We start from the raw sequence: 14,153 nt of genomic DNA on the forward strand, positions 1-14,153 counted from the left end.
GCTGGCAGTATAATTCTGGGAAGATTTCCCAGGAAATGGTCAAAAGCCCTCAGGCTGAGCAAAGGTTTGATCTCTGCCTCCAAGCTACAGAGAAGCAGGAAAACCCAGTATGAGTATTGCTGGATATAGACTGAGTAAAGGACAAAATGAAGGGTTAAGTGAGAGAAGAGGAATCAGGTATGAAACCTAATCTTGGGAGTCAGGGAATAAATCTCAAGTACAATAATAAAAAAATACACCTTCTACAGTGTTTTTCCACCAGTAGGACTCAAAGGACTTCACAGTGGAGGTTGGGATCATTATCTCCACTTCACAGATGGCAAAACAGAGAAGTGAAGTGAAGTGACTTGCTGTACGGCACCCAGCAGGCCAGTTGCAGAACAGAACCCAAGTCTCCTGAGCCCCAGTCCTGTGCTCTGGCCACTAGGCCACAAATCCTAAACCCCTAGCAGAATGGTTTAGCCAGCAGGCCTGCACTGTTCATGAAGGTAGAGAGGAAGAACCTGGGAGTTGCAAGACCTGGGCAGTTCACTGTCTCTGTGCCTCAGTTCTCCCCGCCCCCGGTACGATAAGCACAATACTTGCCTCATTTGCGCATGCTATTACTCAATTTGTGGCTGCAAACAGCAATTGTGTGCAGATTAGACATGCAATGATACACTTGAAGGCTATAAATTTGGCCTGGAAAGTTTAAAAAAAAAATCAAACTCTCCCCTTTTAGGAGTTACTCTTGTAATAGGGCCAACCCATTTTTTTTTAGTGAGCACAGGCTGACAATACCTTTATTGGAAACAGTGACCCTTTGACTAATTTCTCTAACCTAAAATTACAAGATTTCCTCTTGCCATACAATTAAAATGGTTTTCAGGTCCACCACATTTTATTCCAAAAGAGCTATCAGCAAACATCTGCTCTTTCAGGTTAATTTCAAGGTAAATGCCCTTCGTAAGCTTATCCCAAAATACAACTCAATCAACACACCTCTAGATTCTTCTTACAAGGACAGGAATGCAAATGTCCTACTAGAAAATAAAAATTAACTTTTATTTGTATTCCAGCACTAAAAGAAATATGGCAATTTTATAACGGCTCAGCTCAGTGCTTTCATTGTCATCTGTGTCATGAGACACATGGATAATAAAATGATTTATCGTCTGCTCTAACATCTTTTAAGAATAATTTTGTACCAAGATTTCCCATTAACTTGAAATACTGTTAGAAATTAAATCCCACGTGTTTCATGCAAAACAAATAGTCTATTTGGAAACAATTCTGCTTAAATATTTATTACATTTCCTTTCCCTCTGTTTTAAATATGCAGGGAGGACAGGAATACGTAGCTGTAACTGGTTTTATTTTCCCTGATGCTTATTCTCAATCCAAAATCATTCATTGATTTCCCAATTTGCACACTATGCAATACCAGAAGATTAGGACTTCAGCACAAGAAGATATTCTTAAGAGCAAAGACTCTGCTTTCATGTAAGGATATCTTCAGCAACAGAAAAAAAATACAGAACATAAAAGCTATGTAAATGGCATTATTTCTGGTACATATTATTAATTTCCACCAGGCCATAAGCGTGCATTTGCTTTAAAGATGCATAAAATGTACCCATAACCTAATCTAAGTGAACAACTATTCATGTGGCGTTAGCAGGCAAGATAAGAATGCAAGAATGGCCACGGTGGGTCAGACCAAAGGTCCGTCTAGCTCAGTATCCTATCTTCTGACAGTGGCCAATGCCAGGTGCCCCACAGGGAATAAACAGAACACGGAATCATGAAGTGATCCATCCTCGGTCTCCCAATCCCAGCTTCTGGCAAACAAAGGCTAGGGAAGCCATTTCTGCCCATCGTGGCTAATAGCCATTGACGGACCTATCCTGCATGAACTTATCTAGCTCTTTTTGGAACTGTGTGTAACTTTCAGGGAAATTGTATAACTTTTCTTTAGTAACTTTAAAGCTGTACATGGCATATTGACTATTAAAAGGCCAAACTCTGCTCTCGGCCATAACATTGTAAATCCTTAGTTCTCCATTGAAGTGTAAATCCATCCTGACTTCAATTACCGTGCAGAATTTAGCTAGAGGAGTCTGTTCAATCTTCTATACTTCAGTGTATCTAACCAATCCCGAGGCATCACAGGCTTCTTACCATCAGTAACAGCCACAGCAATACAGACCATCAGCAAGAGACCAATGCTACAGAGGAAAACACCCAGTTCCAATCTCTCTTCCAGCAGCTCAGTAACATTTATTTACGCAGAAATCAGCAGGTGTGTATGTTGTGCTCTGCTTTGGGGCACCTGCTGTAAAAAAGCAACAGACTTTCTGCTCTGACTACTGTAATTTACACTCAGCAGAAGGTCAGGGGTCGCTGCTTATGTGCAACAGGCTCTATGCCATCATCCTGGCATATGCCACTGTGGCTGCTGAAGAATTACGTTTTAATGAGAAAAGCAATTCTGCAAGGCCTCCTTTCATGAATGCAAAGCGAGAACAGGGCATCAAGCTGAAGCCAAACCACTGTGGGGTTGTTCTTTTCTTCAGCCACAGATGTAACCTATGTCGTAGATCTGATGGAGGGAAAGGGGAGAAGGTAACATGGCTGGCGTATGTGCTTTGTGTGGGTCTGTATTCTAAGTGTTTCTCAGGACCAGTTCTGGTTCCAGGCTAAGAAGTGCTCTGAAGAAGGTAAGAGGAGGAGTTTTATTCCAAACTAAATGAACAGGCCATCATAATACAAAGAGGTCTCACCAGAGTAGCAAACAATCTAGCTAGCACTAACACATGACATAGTACTTGGGTCTCAAAGACCCCACCTTCTGGAAACAGTGATCAAGACTTGAGCTTCCAGCCCACATCCACAGGGAGCACCAATGAAAAATGCATCTGCAGTGCCTCACCACAGGCTCCCAACTTTCCCGCTTGACTGAAGCGGAGAGAAATGTTAGATAACCCTCAGCTGTAAGCTTGGCGTGTGGGAGAGCATAGCCACATCATACGAGACCACTTCAGAGCACGCCATCTTTCTGTCATTACTTTGGGTGGATCCCCAGACCCCATAAGCGGAGCTGACCAGGAAGGCAGCGCTCCGTTGGATGCCAGGAAGCACAACTGGGGTCCGAGGGAGGGGCCACAATCCACAAAGCACTTCGCTGTCTTTGTGAGCAACAGAAAACAGACAGCAAAGCTACTTTTCACATGTCAAAAATCCAGACACATGCCCAGCTCCCACTACCTGGACTCTCACACTCCGAGGCAAGAATGTCAGAACAAGCCACCATCACTTGCCTGATAGCTGCTTATGAACTAGATATTTTCACATTTTTAACAATGACGGAGAAATCCGCTAGCAGAGACCAAAGCTGTCTCCCCAGCACGTCTTTCTGCTCTGTTCAATATGCTTCTTGTACGACACCCCAGATCCTGGATAACCACCAGCCCTCCGTACAGCATCTCAACGATCTCATATTTGGGCTCAAAGTTGCCTGAATACCGCAGTATTTGCTTTGCTTTCAGAACAGCTACCAAACATTAGGCTGATAGTTTTCAGACTCTGCCTGCTCTGTCTTGGGAACCTGTTTCCTGACTGCTGTAAGGGGTGTCATTCCACTGAAGTCTTTGTATCTGCTTCTACCAGGTCTGAATCTGGCCCCTCAATATTTGGGTGATTTGACAAACCTCTTCATCCACCTCTATTGAGGCCAATGCCTGGCCAAACCTGCATCTCCGGGCCTGACTCTGCTCTGTAAGGAGGGCTGTCTGGAGATCTGCCCTTTTTGTTCCTTACCTTTGCAAGTGTGGCACAGCTCCTCTCAGCTCACTGATTATTTATCACCATGCAGTGGTAGCCTTCCTTACTGAGCCAGTTTTCTCCAAGTCAGGTCTCAATAAACCAATTGCAGGACACCCAGAACGCAGCAAGAGGGATTAAAATGTTACAGGGAAATGCAAAAGCTGACAGGCTATTGAGGTCGGAATGGCTTATTATAAGTGTCCCCTCTGCTACTGCTGTGCAGTGTGCTGGGTACTGGCGGACTGATGCCATCCACCCCAGAGCTGGCTGCATTTCAGCCATGCTGTCTGAGTGTAGTTTGTGAAGTTCTGTGTGAAAGGCAGGATTTGAGATTTCACTAGCACAAACGTAAAACTGCCGTCAGCTGACTGCTCGAGCACGGACTTGGGTTGAAAAGCCACCCAAGAATGCCAGTCATCAACTTCTAGCTTACCTGCCATGCCACAGCAAGCTGGGAAATCTCTCGGCCAGACATGCCCTCTGTCAGCTTGGCAATCTCAGAACACTTTTCCCCGTAGTCAAACTGGGCCAGCTTTAGACGCCTAAAGGTCAGAAGCACAAGGATTAGTTTCCATGCAGTAACATCAGGAGAGAAAAAAAAAAATGGAGGGTGGGATTCTGAAAAGTGCTCGTGTCCATTTAAGTCAATGGAAGCAGAGTTAGGTCAGTGCAGAAGCCATTCACTTGAATGCATGCAAGTGTGTCCAAAAAGGAGGGGATCAGGAATAGCACATGGACTAATGCTAGCCACGGCCATCTGTGGTGGGCTCCCAAAGGCAAGGTGAGACTTCTGGCTTGATTTAGACTCCTGCCAAGAATCTTAATTAGGCCATGGGCATCCTAAACCGAGGGAGTGGAGTCCCGGCAAAGGGGCCAGGAACTGGCTGAAAACAAGGGAGAGGTGGCTGCTGCACTGGTCAACAATCAATACTCGCGCAATTTTATCTCCCAGCAGCAGCTCTATTTTGGAAATTAGGAAACAAAGGCTCAAACTGGCCCCCCAGCGAACACTTGATTGTCACAGCTTGTCTTCAGCTCTTCTCTCATTAATTAGCGTCCCCCCTCTTGCTGGCAAAATTTCCACTTCTCTTCATGAGGTCTAAGCCAAATGTTCCTGCGTTTCATAAGCAATAAGAAAAAAGGGGGATTTGCCATGAGGCTGAATCTCTCTAGCCCATTTGTGGGCTGGGTGCCGGAAGGACAAAAGACAGCTCAATACAAATCGCGCAGAGGGCTGCGAGTCAAGATACCTGGGTTCTACCCCCAGCTCTGCCACTGGCCTCCTGTGTGAGTGACTGTCTCCAAGCCCCAGTTTACCCCAGTCGGTAGCATGCTGACTCTCACCCCCATGATGGTGGTAAGAAGGGTGAAGAGGGGAGATTCTCAGAGGAGCTGCTAGGAATAAGACATTGTGTAACTATCAGACGCTGAACGAGGAGTGTTCTGGAAGCAAGTTCTATTCTAGGAGCAAGGCGTGCAAACTGCAATATGGGTATTTCGCATTAGGGAGTCTGCAGCTCACTATTCCCCCTGCAACTCTCAGAAGTGGATAAAGACAAAAACCCACAATTTAATGAAGTATAAATGTTTGGCTAGCAAACGAAGACTGGAATCAACTTCTTAAGATAGCAGAGGGCATACTCGAAATAAGTCAATGCCTACGAAATATGTCTTCTGCCTTCACTTTGCCCCATTTCCCCCTTCTCTAATTATCTCCTGATTGTAGTCACTAACAAGAGATGCTTATTCTGGGAGGAAAGAACTGACAGATTGGGATATGCCCCAAGCCCACCAAAACCTGAAGTTACATCTTCTCGGCCTGATTTTAACATGCATTGCATCGCGTGTCACTAAGAGCAAGTGATACTGCCAAAAATGAACCCAACAGGAGTGAGACTTGGGCATCCTTTATTATCATAGCACCTGTATGTCCCAGTCATGGACCTCATTGTGCTAGGCGCTGTACAAACAAAACAATACAATAGTCCCTGCCCCAAGGACCTTACAACCCAAGTCTAAGACAAGACACAACAGATGGCTACAGACAGTGGAGTACAAGGAAATGATGAGGCAATACTGGTCAGCATTTTCCCCAGTGGTGTCTGCACATCAGCAGCCTAATCACTGTCCCCACTGTATGCGACCCGTCCCTTACCCCAATTCTGTTCAAGAGCAGGAGACACTCTTGAATGATGGCAAAGGAAGCCTAATGGTCATTACGCAGCACAAACACTGCTGAAGCCCAGAGGAATCCACCTTCAGACCAACAGGCACAACTGGCTGGGAAAAGGGCTTTGGTCTCCGGTGACGACAATCAAGGAAGAGCTTTTCTGTGACAAGGACAAAACCTTCAATGACTCTACTGCTCTGAGGATGGGATACTTACTGTTTCCCCTCTGTGGCAGGCTTCAAGACGTGCTTATCAAAATACATCCTCACCAGACGCTCCCGCTCTTCTAGCTGCGGTAGGTCAAAGTTCACCATTTCATCAATTCGGTCATTGATGGCCCAGTCAAACTGCTCCGGCTGGTTACTTGCTAAAACAAGCATAAACCTGGCAGGAGGGTTGGGGGGAAGGGAGAAGAGAGGAGGTGAGATCAGCCAGACAGACACACATGGATGCAGATCCAATACGATGACTCATGACTGCTACGGCCCAGAGATCTGTACACCACACAGAGCCCACGTGCGGTAATCTTTCTTCCTCAAGCTCCCCAAGCTCATCTTCTCCCACTATCTAATGTTCCAGGGAAGGTCTACTCGCAATGCAGAAAAGTGGCATTGGCATTGCTACCACAGCGATGAACGTGGGCTGGAAAGAGGCTTGTCACATCAGCACAGAAGCAGCTGGCTAATATCTCCCGTACGAGCCAAAGCAAGAGACAGGCCCAGGTCAGGCAAGGGCACAGATTCCATCACACCTGAAAGTTCTCACCCTCTAGCAGCAGTCTAGTGGCTTCAATGAAACAAGCTGGGGGGGCAGCCTCAGTCCAGTTCCTAGTGTGCGCCCACCCCACAAAAAGCCCTTGATGGCCCTTTCAGTGGAAGCCCCAAGGACTGAACAGAGCCATCTTGGTGGTAGGAGCGCCCCCTTGAATGAGGGAAGTGACACCGGGAATGGCACAAACAGAGGCTTGCACTGCTGGGGCCGCACCCATTTTGTGACAGGAGGATTTGGGTCTCTAGGACTCAGAAGCCGGCAGTTTGCAGGCACACTAATTCCTCTTCAAAGATGGAAACATTTAACAGCAGGGAGACTGCAAGTGGCAGGGAAATTGCTTGTGATTTAAAGCTGGGTAATGCTAGATAGTGTTGCCTTGTGAGAGCCCAGCCTTTCCAGCACACCAGCAAGTGCACCGAAGGGAAGCAGATGTCCAAGAATGGGCAAGCTGACCTGCCCCTCCTCTTGCTCCAGCACACTGGATGCTGCTCCAGCTACCTACCCGCTCTTGCCCTCTTCTTCCCTTTCTGGTGGCTTCCCAATTTGTATTTTGGAAACAGAGCGGCTGCTTTTTTGTTTGGTTATGATGTGCTCTCCCCATGCCAATTTCGCCTTAGTGCATTAATTGATGCTACTGGCTTAATGGCGCAGTATAATCTGAAATGGGCTTTTAACAGCAGCTATTGGAATATTGACCTTCTTGCTGCTTGTTGAAATCCAGGCCTGCTGGGGACCATGTTCTTCACATTTATTTGCAAAGATAACTTCTCTGGCCCAAAAGTCGCACTGGCATTCTGCTGAGCCACGGTGGAAACACAGCTGGGCCTTCCTAGACAAAGGTCGTTCCTTGGCGAGGGGGAAGATTATGTGAGACAGCTCGAGAGAAGGGAGTGGAGGAAGTCGCTTGGAGATGTTAGTAACAGGTACCCAACACTGAGATTTCCCACTATGTCCTTTGGGGAAGCTAAGATTGGCTACATAAAACCTAGCACTCATTGAAGGCAGTTCCTGCTAAGTACCAGAAATCCTCAGGGGCCCACTGACAGTGGTGTCTTTACATGGGCTACTAGAGTTACTTAACAAAAGCCTCCTATATCGCGGGCAGGGAGGACTTCTCTAAAGAACCTGCAGTGAGACGCTCTGAAAATTAAACAGAGCACAAAATGAACAGGAGACGTTCGCTCTCCTAGAATGGTTCACTGCAGGAGTCGTGGGCGAACAAAATGAGGAGCTGGCCATTTGGATTGGAGCAGCTAGCACTGGAAGAAACTCCTCCAGAGCTCTGCCCAATGCACCTCAAAAAGGGAGCGAGAGCAAGGGGTTGGTATGAACCATTCCCCACCTGCCTCTGGATCGCAGTGAGATTGTGACTCTGACGCCAGGCTTCAGTTTACCCTTGGACTCGTGAGCCATAAGGTTTGCAAAGAGCTCCACTCCTTGGGAGGAAAGATAGGAAATAACGACGATAAATCTTGAGCTGCAACACTCTATTAATCCTGAGTCCTGCGGCTTCTTCTGGCAGAGCTCCCTCCCTGAGCTCAATTGCTTTGGCAGGGCACAGGGTAAAAGACAGTTCTGTTAAGTGACTTTATCAGTTGTCACCCTTTAAATCTTTGCAGGTTTGCTTTAAAACAACATTACACCCACTCCGTACGGGCAGTGTTCATTCTACTGCCATACCTCTGGGAAATATTGACGTAGCCCTGGTTAATTCTTATTACTAGTTGTGCTTAAATTCTTTGCATTGCTAGAGCTTTTCAAAGTGCTTCAGAAAAGGAGGGCAAGATTCATTATCCCCATTTACAGCTGGGGAAACCGAGGCACGGGAATTGTCCAAGACCAAAGAGAGCCAGGAACAGAACCCAGCTTTCACGTCTTGTGCTTCAGTACCCTATGCAGTGGGCCACATTCCCACCCTTTTAAGGCAACTGAAAAGGGTAAGGGTGACCAATGCACATAAACTTGGCAGACTATAGCTCCCCTTGGTGCTAATAAGAGTTCTGAGGGTGCCTCTGGGAGAAAAACTCTAGCTAGCGTCCTGAACCAATCACACAGCGTTACCATAACAATGTGCACTTTGTTATCTATGTCCTTCATTACATTTTAATTACTGGGCATCTGATCTCCCCGCACTCAGAAAGGAGATGGCTATTTTTGACTTGGCTCCTTTATAAAAGGAGAAATTTAATCTTCAAGCAGACTTGGCAAAGAACCAAGTAAAAAAATTACTTTAAAGGGGGAAAAATTCATCTTTACGTGACCATGATGATCACAGGGAAATGATTCCCATTAGGCTAAGCAGTGCTCTCCGGGTGGAAAATGTTGACTTCACAGAAACTGGGCACAAGATGAATGACAGCCAAGCTAATATGCACACGTATTTGACAAGAACACCAAACACTAATCTGCGTCTGTGGACGTACCTGACAGGCTCAGAGAGAACAGCTCTGGGTTTCCTAAGTGTATTTACAGCAGAGAGTACAAATATACTGAATCCACTAGACAGCTCGCTCAGAAGAGAGAAGAGGGCCAGCGTTAGGAACACGAGAGAGATGGCTCACCCCACGGGCACATGGTCAGAGGGGGCCCTAGAACAGTGAACGAGCTGCAGGTCAAACAGGCACCAGGGAGTCAGACACACACCTGAATGCAAGCCTACCACCGTCTTTAGTGACATCGACATCCATGAATCCAGACTGCACAGGTTTAGCAGAAAGGCTAACTGCCCAGGAAGGGGAAAGTCTGTGCTGCTTCCTTCAAGGCCATCTACAGACCCATATACTGTCCTTACCCATTTCAGTGAAGGCTGCGCAATGCACCTCAAGTGCTAAAACAGAGCCATAGCTGGTATCTGCACGGATAAGGACTGCTCACTCTCTTGTACCGTATATTACAACAAGGTCTGTACAGGCTCCCTTCAAACACTTTCTGGGGCACACAAAGAGCCTCCAAGTTTGACAAACCGGAGTCTCCACTCATGCACTACACTTACGAGCTTCTCTTCTGGCTCCAAGGAAACAAAAGCAGGTGACCGAATTTTTATGTTATTTTTAAGATGCAGTAAGTCAGTTTGCTCAGCATTGATTTTTGTATCTCTTGATGGAGGAGATCAAAGGTCTAACTTCCAATGACCATCTCAACTTGTATTCCCTGGCACCAGGCAAAAATGTTAGCGAGACTTCTGCCTGCTTTTACTGAACATGAGTTACTGCAATACAGAGACTGGGCTCTTACTTGTTGCTGTGCTGTCCCGTCCTGTGCAGAAATGCATTCAATGTCGCTCTTAGGTCTTCACTGATTTTCTCCTGCAAAGATACATTTCAGAGGAGGGTCACTCACCTGGTGGTCAAGGATGGGCCACAACCTTTGCAAATATCAATGGTGATTTTTCTGTTGTTATGGTCGTGCTTGGAGGCCCTGCAAGAAATCAGGGCCCCTTATGCTAGGCACTGTACACATACAGTGAGTGCCTGCCCTGAAGAGCTTACACTCTACCTATTCAAGACAGAGTGGGAAGGGAAAAACACAGATGTGAAGTGACTTGCTCAAGGTTACCAAGCAGACCAGTGGCAAAGCCAGGAATAGAACCCAAGTCTCCTGGCTCCCAGTACAGTGCTCTATCCACTGGACCATGCTGCCTTTGGCTCAATAATATGTCAAAGGGAAGCTTTCACTTTCTATCTAGGTACTTGAAAGGAAGGGAATAAAAAGCTGCAATGAGAAAAGGATTCCCTTGCATATGTATTAATATGATTTCTCCAGGGCTGGACGTGGAAACTCTTTAAACAGATCACTTGGATTCTGAGTGCTGGGCTTAGGGGTAAGATGAGATTTGCCTTCGATGCACAGCACGGGGAATTGTCCTTAAACCGGCAAAAAGGAATTGGTGGCTTTTTTTGGCGCAGCTTTGTTAGTGCTGTGGAAAACAACTCGGCTCTGACAAGAGTCCAAGCCAGCCACTTGCCAGGGTAAAACACACCTGCAGGTGCACAGCAGTGAAACGTGGAACCATGTTTCCGCTGCCTCCTGTCATTTTAATTTCTCATTTTCTCTCCTACCACCCAGCTACCAGTAAGCTGTTCAACACACAGCTCACGCTACCCACCTCCCACTGCTCGACGAAGGAAGGAACAAATTCCCAAGTCAATCCTGAGCGACATTTGCCCCACACAGCTGCAAGAGGGTAATTTCTCCTCTCTAAGTCTCGTAATGATGTAAGCAGTAGGGCACCTGTCAGTTTTAATCATTTTTGCCTGTCGAGGCTAACTAGTCGGGTTAATCGAGAAAGCTGCTGGCTGAGTGACCGACCCCTGCCACACACAGATGGGGGGTGCAGGGAAAAGCACTTACTGTTGCCCTCTTCCGTAAGAATGCATCGGCTTCATCTACAAACAGCAAGAGACTGTGAAGGGAAAAAACAAAACAAGCAGAGACATGGAGACGGATACAGCAAGGGAAGAAGGCAAATGATTTCGAGCACCCTAACCGGCTTAGGGTCCTCTTTCCCCAGACCTAATCATCAGAGGTGTCTAAGCTGAAGCTCCACCAGTGTATACGGGGAGGGGCTGCTGGCGGGGTCCCCTAGCTTTGGAATTTGTCCCACACTGCTCAGAAATAGCCTGAATTGGAGAACTTTCAGGGCACACTGCAAAGCTTATCTTTTTTGTCCAGATGTTTGAAAACAGGAGGGTGTGGGGAACAGCTGGTGGAGGGTCCGAGTCGCATGGTTTAGTGGGAGTGGATAATCCTAAATTGTACAGCTGGACTTGAGTTACGTTCAAGTAATTAAGTAGGGTAGGTGCTCTTTTAGCATCTGTATACTAAGTAAATGCACAGCTCAGGGCACTAGGCAGAAACCCAAGAACACAACAGGCCTCGGTGACAGTATATTCCATATCAAAATTCCATGGCTACGGCTGCTGTTATTTTACCGATGTGACTTTCGGGTCACAGCCATGTACTAAAAATTTCCCTCACCAACTAGTGGTATTTTCCTCATCCCCTCTTTATTAATTTTTTTGAACATACAGCTGGAAATAATGGTTTTATTATTTATTTATTCATTCCTCCAGGTAAAGCCAATGAATAATTCAGAAAAATAAATGCCTTGGTAACCCAAGATTTCTGGTCCCCGCAGGAGACAGGTATTTCAAGTGATCCAAGTGCCTTTTTGGCAAAAACAAACAAACAAACGAAAACACGAACAAACCTTTTACTCAACTCCAGCTTCCCCGGGAATAGTCTGAGCTGCTCTTTCCCACCAGAACAGTTTCTGAAGAGTTGCCTCTGCCCCTGCCTCCAAATACTGGCAGTTTAGTGGAGGCAACAGCTAAACTACAACTCTGAAAGGCAACGCATGTCACCTGATGGAAGCTGGTTAAAAGCTTGTGGGCGCTGCTCCAAGAACATGCACTGCTACATCTCCGTAACCTTTCCATTTACTATGTCTGGGGTGCAGCCTTGAGATAGATCAAGTGTGCAAGTTCAAATTCCAGACCAACTAGTGCTGTGAAATGTGGTATTCTGACGGGGAGTCTGTGTTAGAGGTGGAAACCTCATCTCTCCTCTCCCCTGACACCGCCCTTTCCAGAACAGTAGCTGCCTACTGACAGTAGGAACAATAATCCAAACCTACGGAAAGCAGCACTCTCTCAGACGGCCAGTTTTCCAGCACATTGTATGCAGTGGAATAACTTGACATCTATGCCAGTCCATTTTCTTAAAAACTGTATGCCTTCTGCCTTTCAGCGCCTCAAAATGGAGGCTGCAAACTCTTCCAAAGGAAGTTTATTTTGCAAGCTTTAAATATCAACATTTAGGGGCAAATTAAAACATTTTGGTGATGAACGCAGCAGAGTATCAATATGGACACTGCAAGAGAATGTCTGTCTGAACCAATAACAGGGCACATAAAACATCCATTAGCCCTCTTCATGCACAGCTTACATCCTGCAAAGTAGCATAGGAACAAGATGAGATGGCTCCCAGCCCTCTATTAGATTTTTATATGCCTGGGAGGGGAGAAGGGTGCACATAGAAGAGTGGTATCAGCTTCACACCGTCCTGCAGCTCGCATGAAGCAATTCACATCACCACAAATAGCTTAGCTAGGTGCTCTCTCAAGCCTCAAGAGTGGGGATTTAGTCTGAATGAAAGAACCACTCCAGAATGTTTGTTTTAAAGGGGTCTTGAAAAGGCAGAGAGTGTATGTGCTTTGCTTTTTGATGAATGTCAGTGTGTTCGAATGGATTGTTACAAACATCAAGAATAAAATTCCCTGTTTTTGCTGGAAGCTTATTGGAGAACTAACCAGACAAACAGGAGGATCATGACACCTCAACAGCCTGAAAGCTGAGCAACAGGAAGAGGAGGGCATTATTAGACAGATTTTTTAAAACCTGGTCAAGTCTCAATTTTGTTAACGTTTATTTAATTCCAACCACTGATGCACATAGGAGAAAAGCTCTCCAGGATTTACCACTCCCGCCTCTTCAAGTAGGAAACGAGAGAGCTGCTATTCCAGTTCTCCGTTCCTCTATGAAAACCTCCAGCCAGGACCAGGGAAGGCAAGCACTGACACCCCTGAGAAGTCTCAGGTAAAGAGCAAGAAGAACATTCTTTTTCATGAGTGGGGGGCCAGGAGGGGAAGAACTTCTTCAGCCCTTTATACATCATTAAGCAGCCAAAGAGGGCACCACATTGCAGGTCAGTATTAAAAGGTATGATATGGGATGGCTAATGTAACACTTGTTCCATTACGGTTTCTTCCCAGAAGCATCTGTGGGTACATCTATAGAGCAATCAAAGGTGTGACTGCAGCTCAAGTAGATGTATCAGAGTTAGCTTTAATCTAAACAGCTCAGGTCCTGGAGCAGCGCGGCCTCAGCACAGGCTAGCCCCATGAGGAATTACCCGCGGTCCTGGGCAGGCTTGTACAGTGCTCACTGAAGCTCATGCTGCCTCAGCTTTACTGGCCTAGGATCCAAACTAGCTAGACTAAAGCTTGCTTGGGTATGTCCATTCGAGTTGCAATCACACCTTGTGACTGAAGTACAGACATACCCTATGATTCACAAATGCCTGGTCATTACGTGCTCCCATTCCACTAGGTCCCCCATGCAAGGTAAAGGATCTATGCAAAGCTCAGATGCCAGAGGAACTCCTACTCACCCTCTCCTACTCGTGTTAGCCCAGTCAAAGACTTTGTGCATGGCAGTAACTCCTTCCCGCCCCATAGGGGCGACATCGCCACCTGTCATGATGGCATAATCCATGCCTGAATGCATGGCTAATTTCTGGAAAACAAAGAGGGAAGAGAAAAGAGGGTGTCAGTGGTGATTAAAATGTTCTCATTCACTATTCAAGAGCCCAGAGCAATGAGGTGGCAAAGGGTGCTAAATTACTGACA

At 46.4% G+C, this 14,153-nt stretch overlaps 1 protein-coding gene across 2 annotated transcripts in view; it reads right to left on the reverse strand.

Moving 5' to 3' along the window:
- LOC127038685 (ATPase family AAA domain-containing protein 3) overlaps window positions 1-14,153 on the reverse strand; it is a 59,717-nt gene that overhangs the window by 15,025 nt on the left and 30,539 nt on the right. The window contains exons 11-15 of one of the 2 annotated variants that reach the window (XM_050931469.1): window positions 13,916-14,040; window positions 11,096-11,147; window positions 9,980-10,050; window positions 6,191-6,358; window positions 4,238-4,346 (exon numbers count right to left, since the gene is read on the reverse strand). In XM_050931469.1, coding sequence (XP_050787426.1) covers window positions 4,238-4,346; window positions 6,191-6,358; window positions 9,980-10,050; window positions 11,096-11,147; window positions 13,916-14,040 — 525 coding nt within the window. The remainder of the gene's footprint in view (window positions 1-4,237; window positions 4,347-6,190; window positions 6,359-9,979; window positions 10,051-11,095; window positions 11,148-13,915; window positions 14,041-14,153) is intronic. The other variant, XM_050931470.1, reaches the window with a different exon arrangement.

The sequence above is a fragment of the Gopherus flavomarginatus genome, chromosome 21 (assembly GCF_025201925.1).
Source record: "Gopherus flavomarginatus isolate rGopFla2 chromosome 21, rGopFla2.mat.asm, whole genome shotgun sequence".
Lineage (NCBI taxonomy): Eukaryota > Metazoa > Chordata > Testudines > Testudinidae > Gopherus > Gopherus flavomarginatus.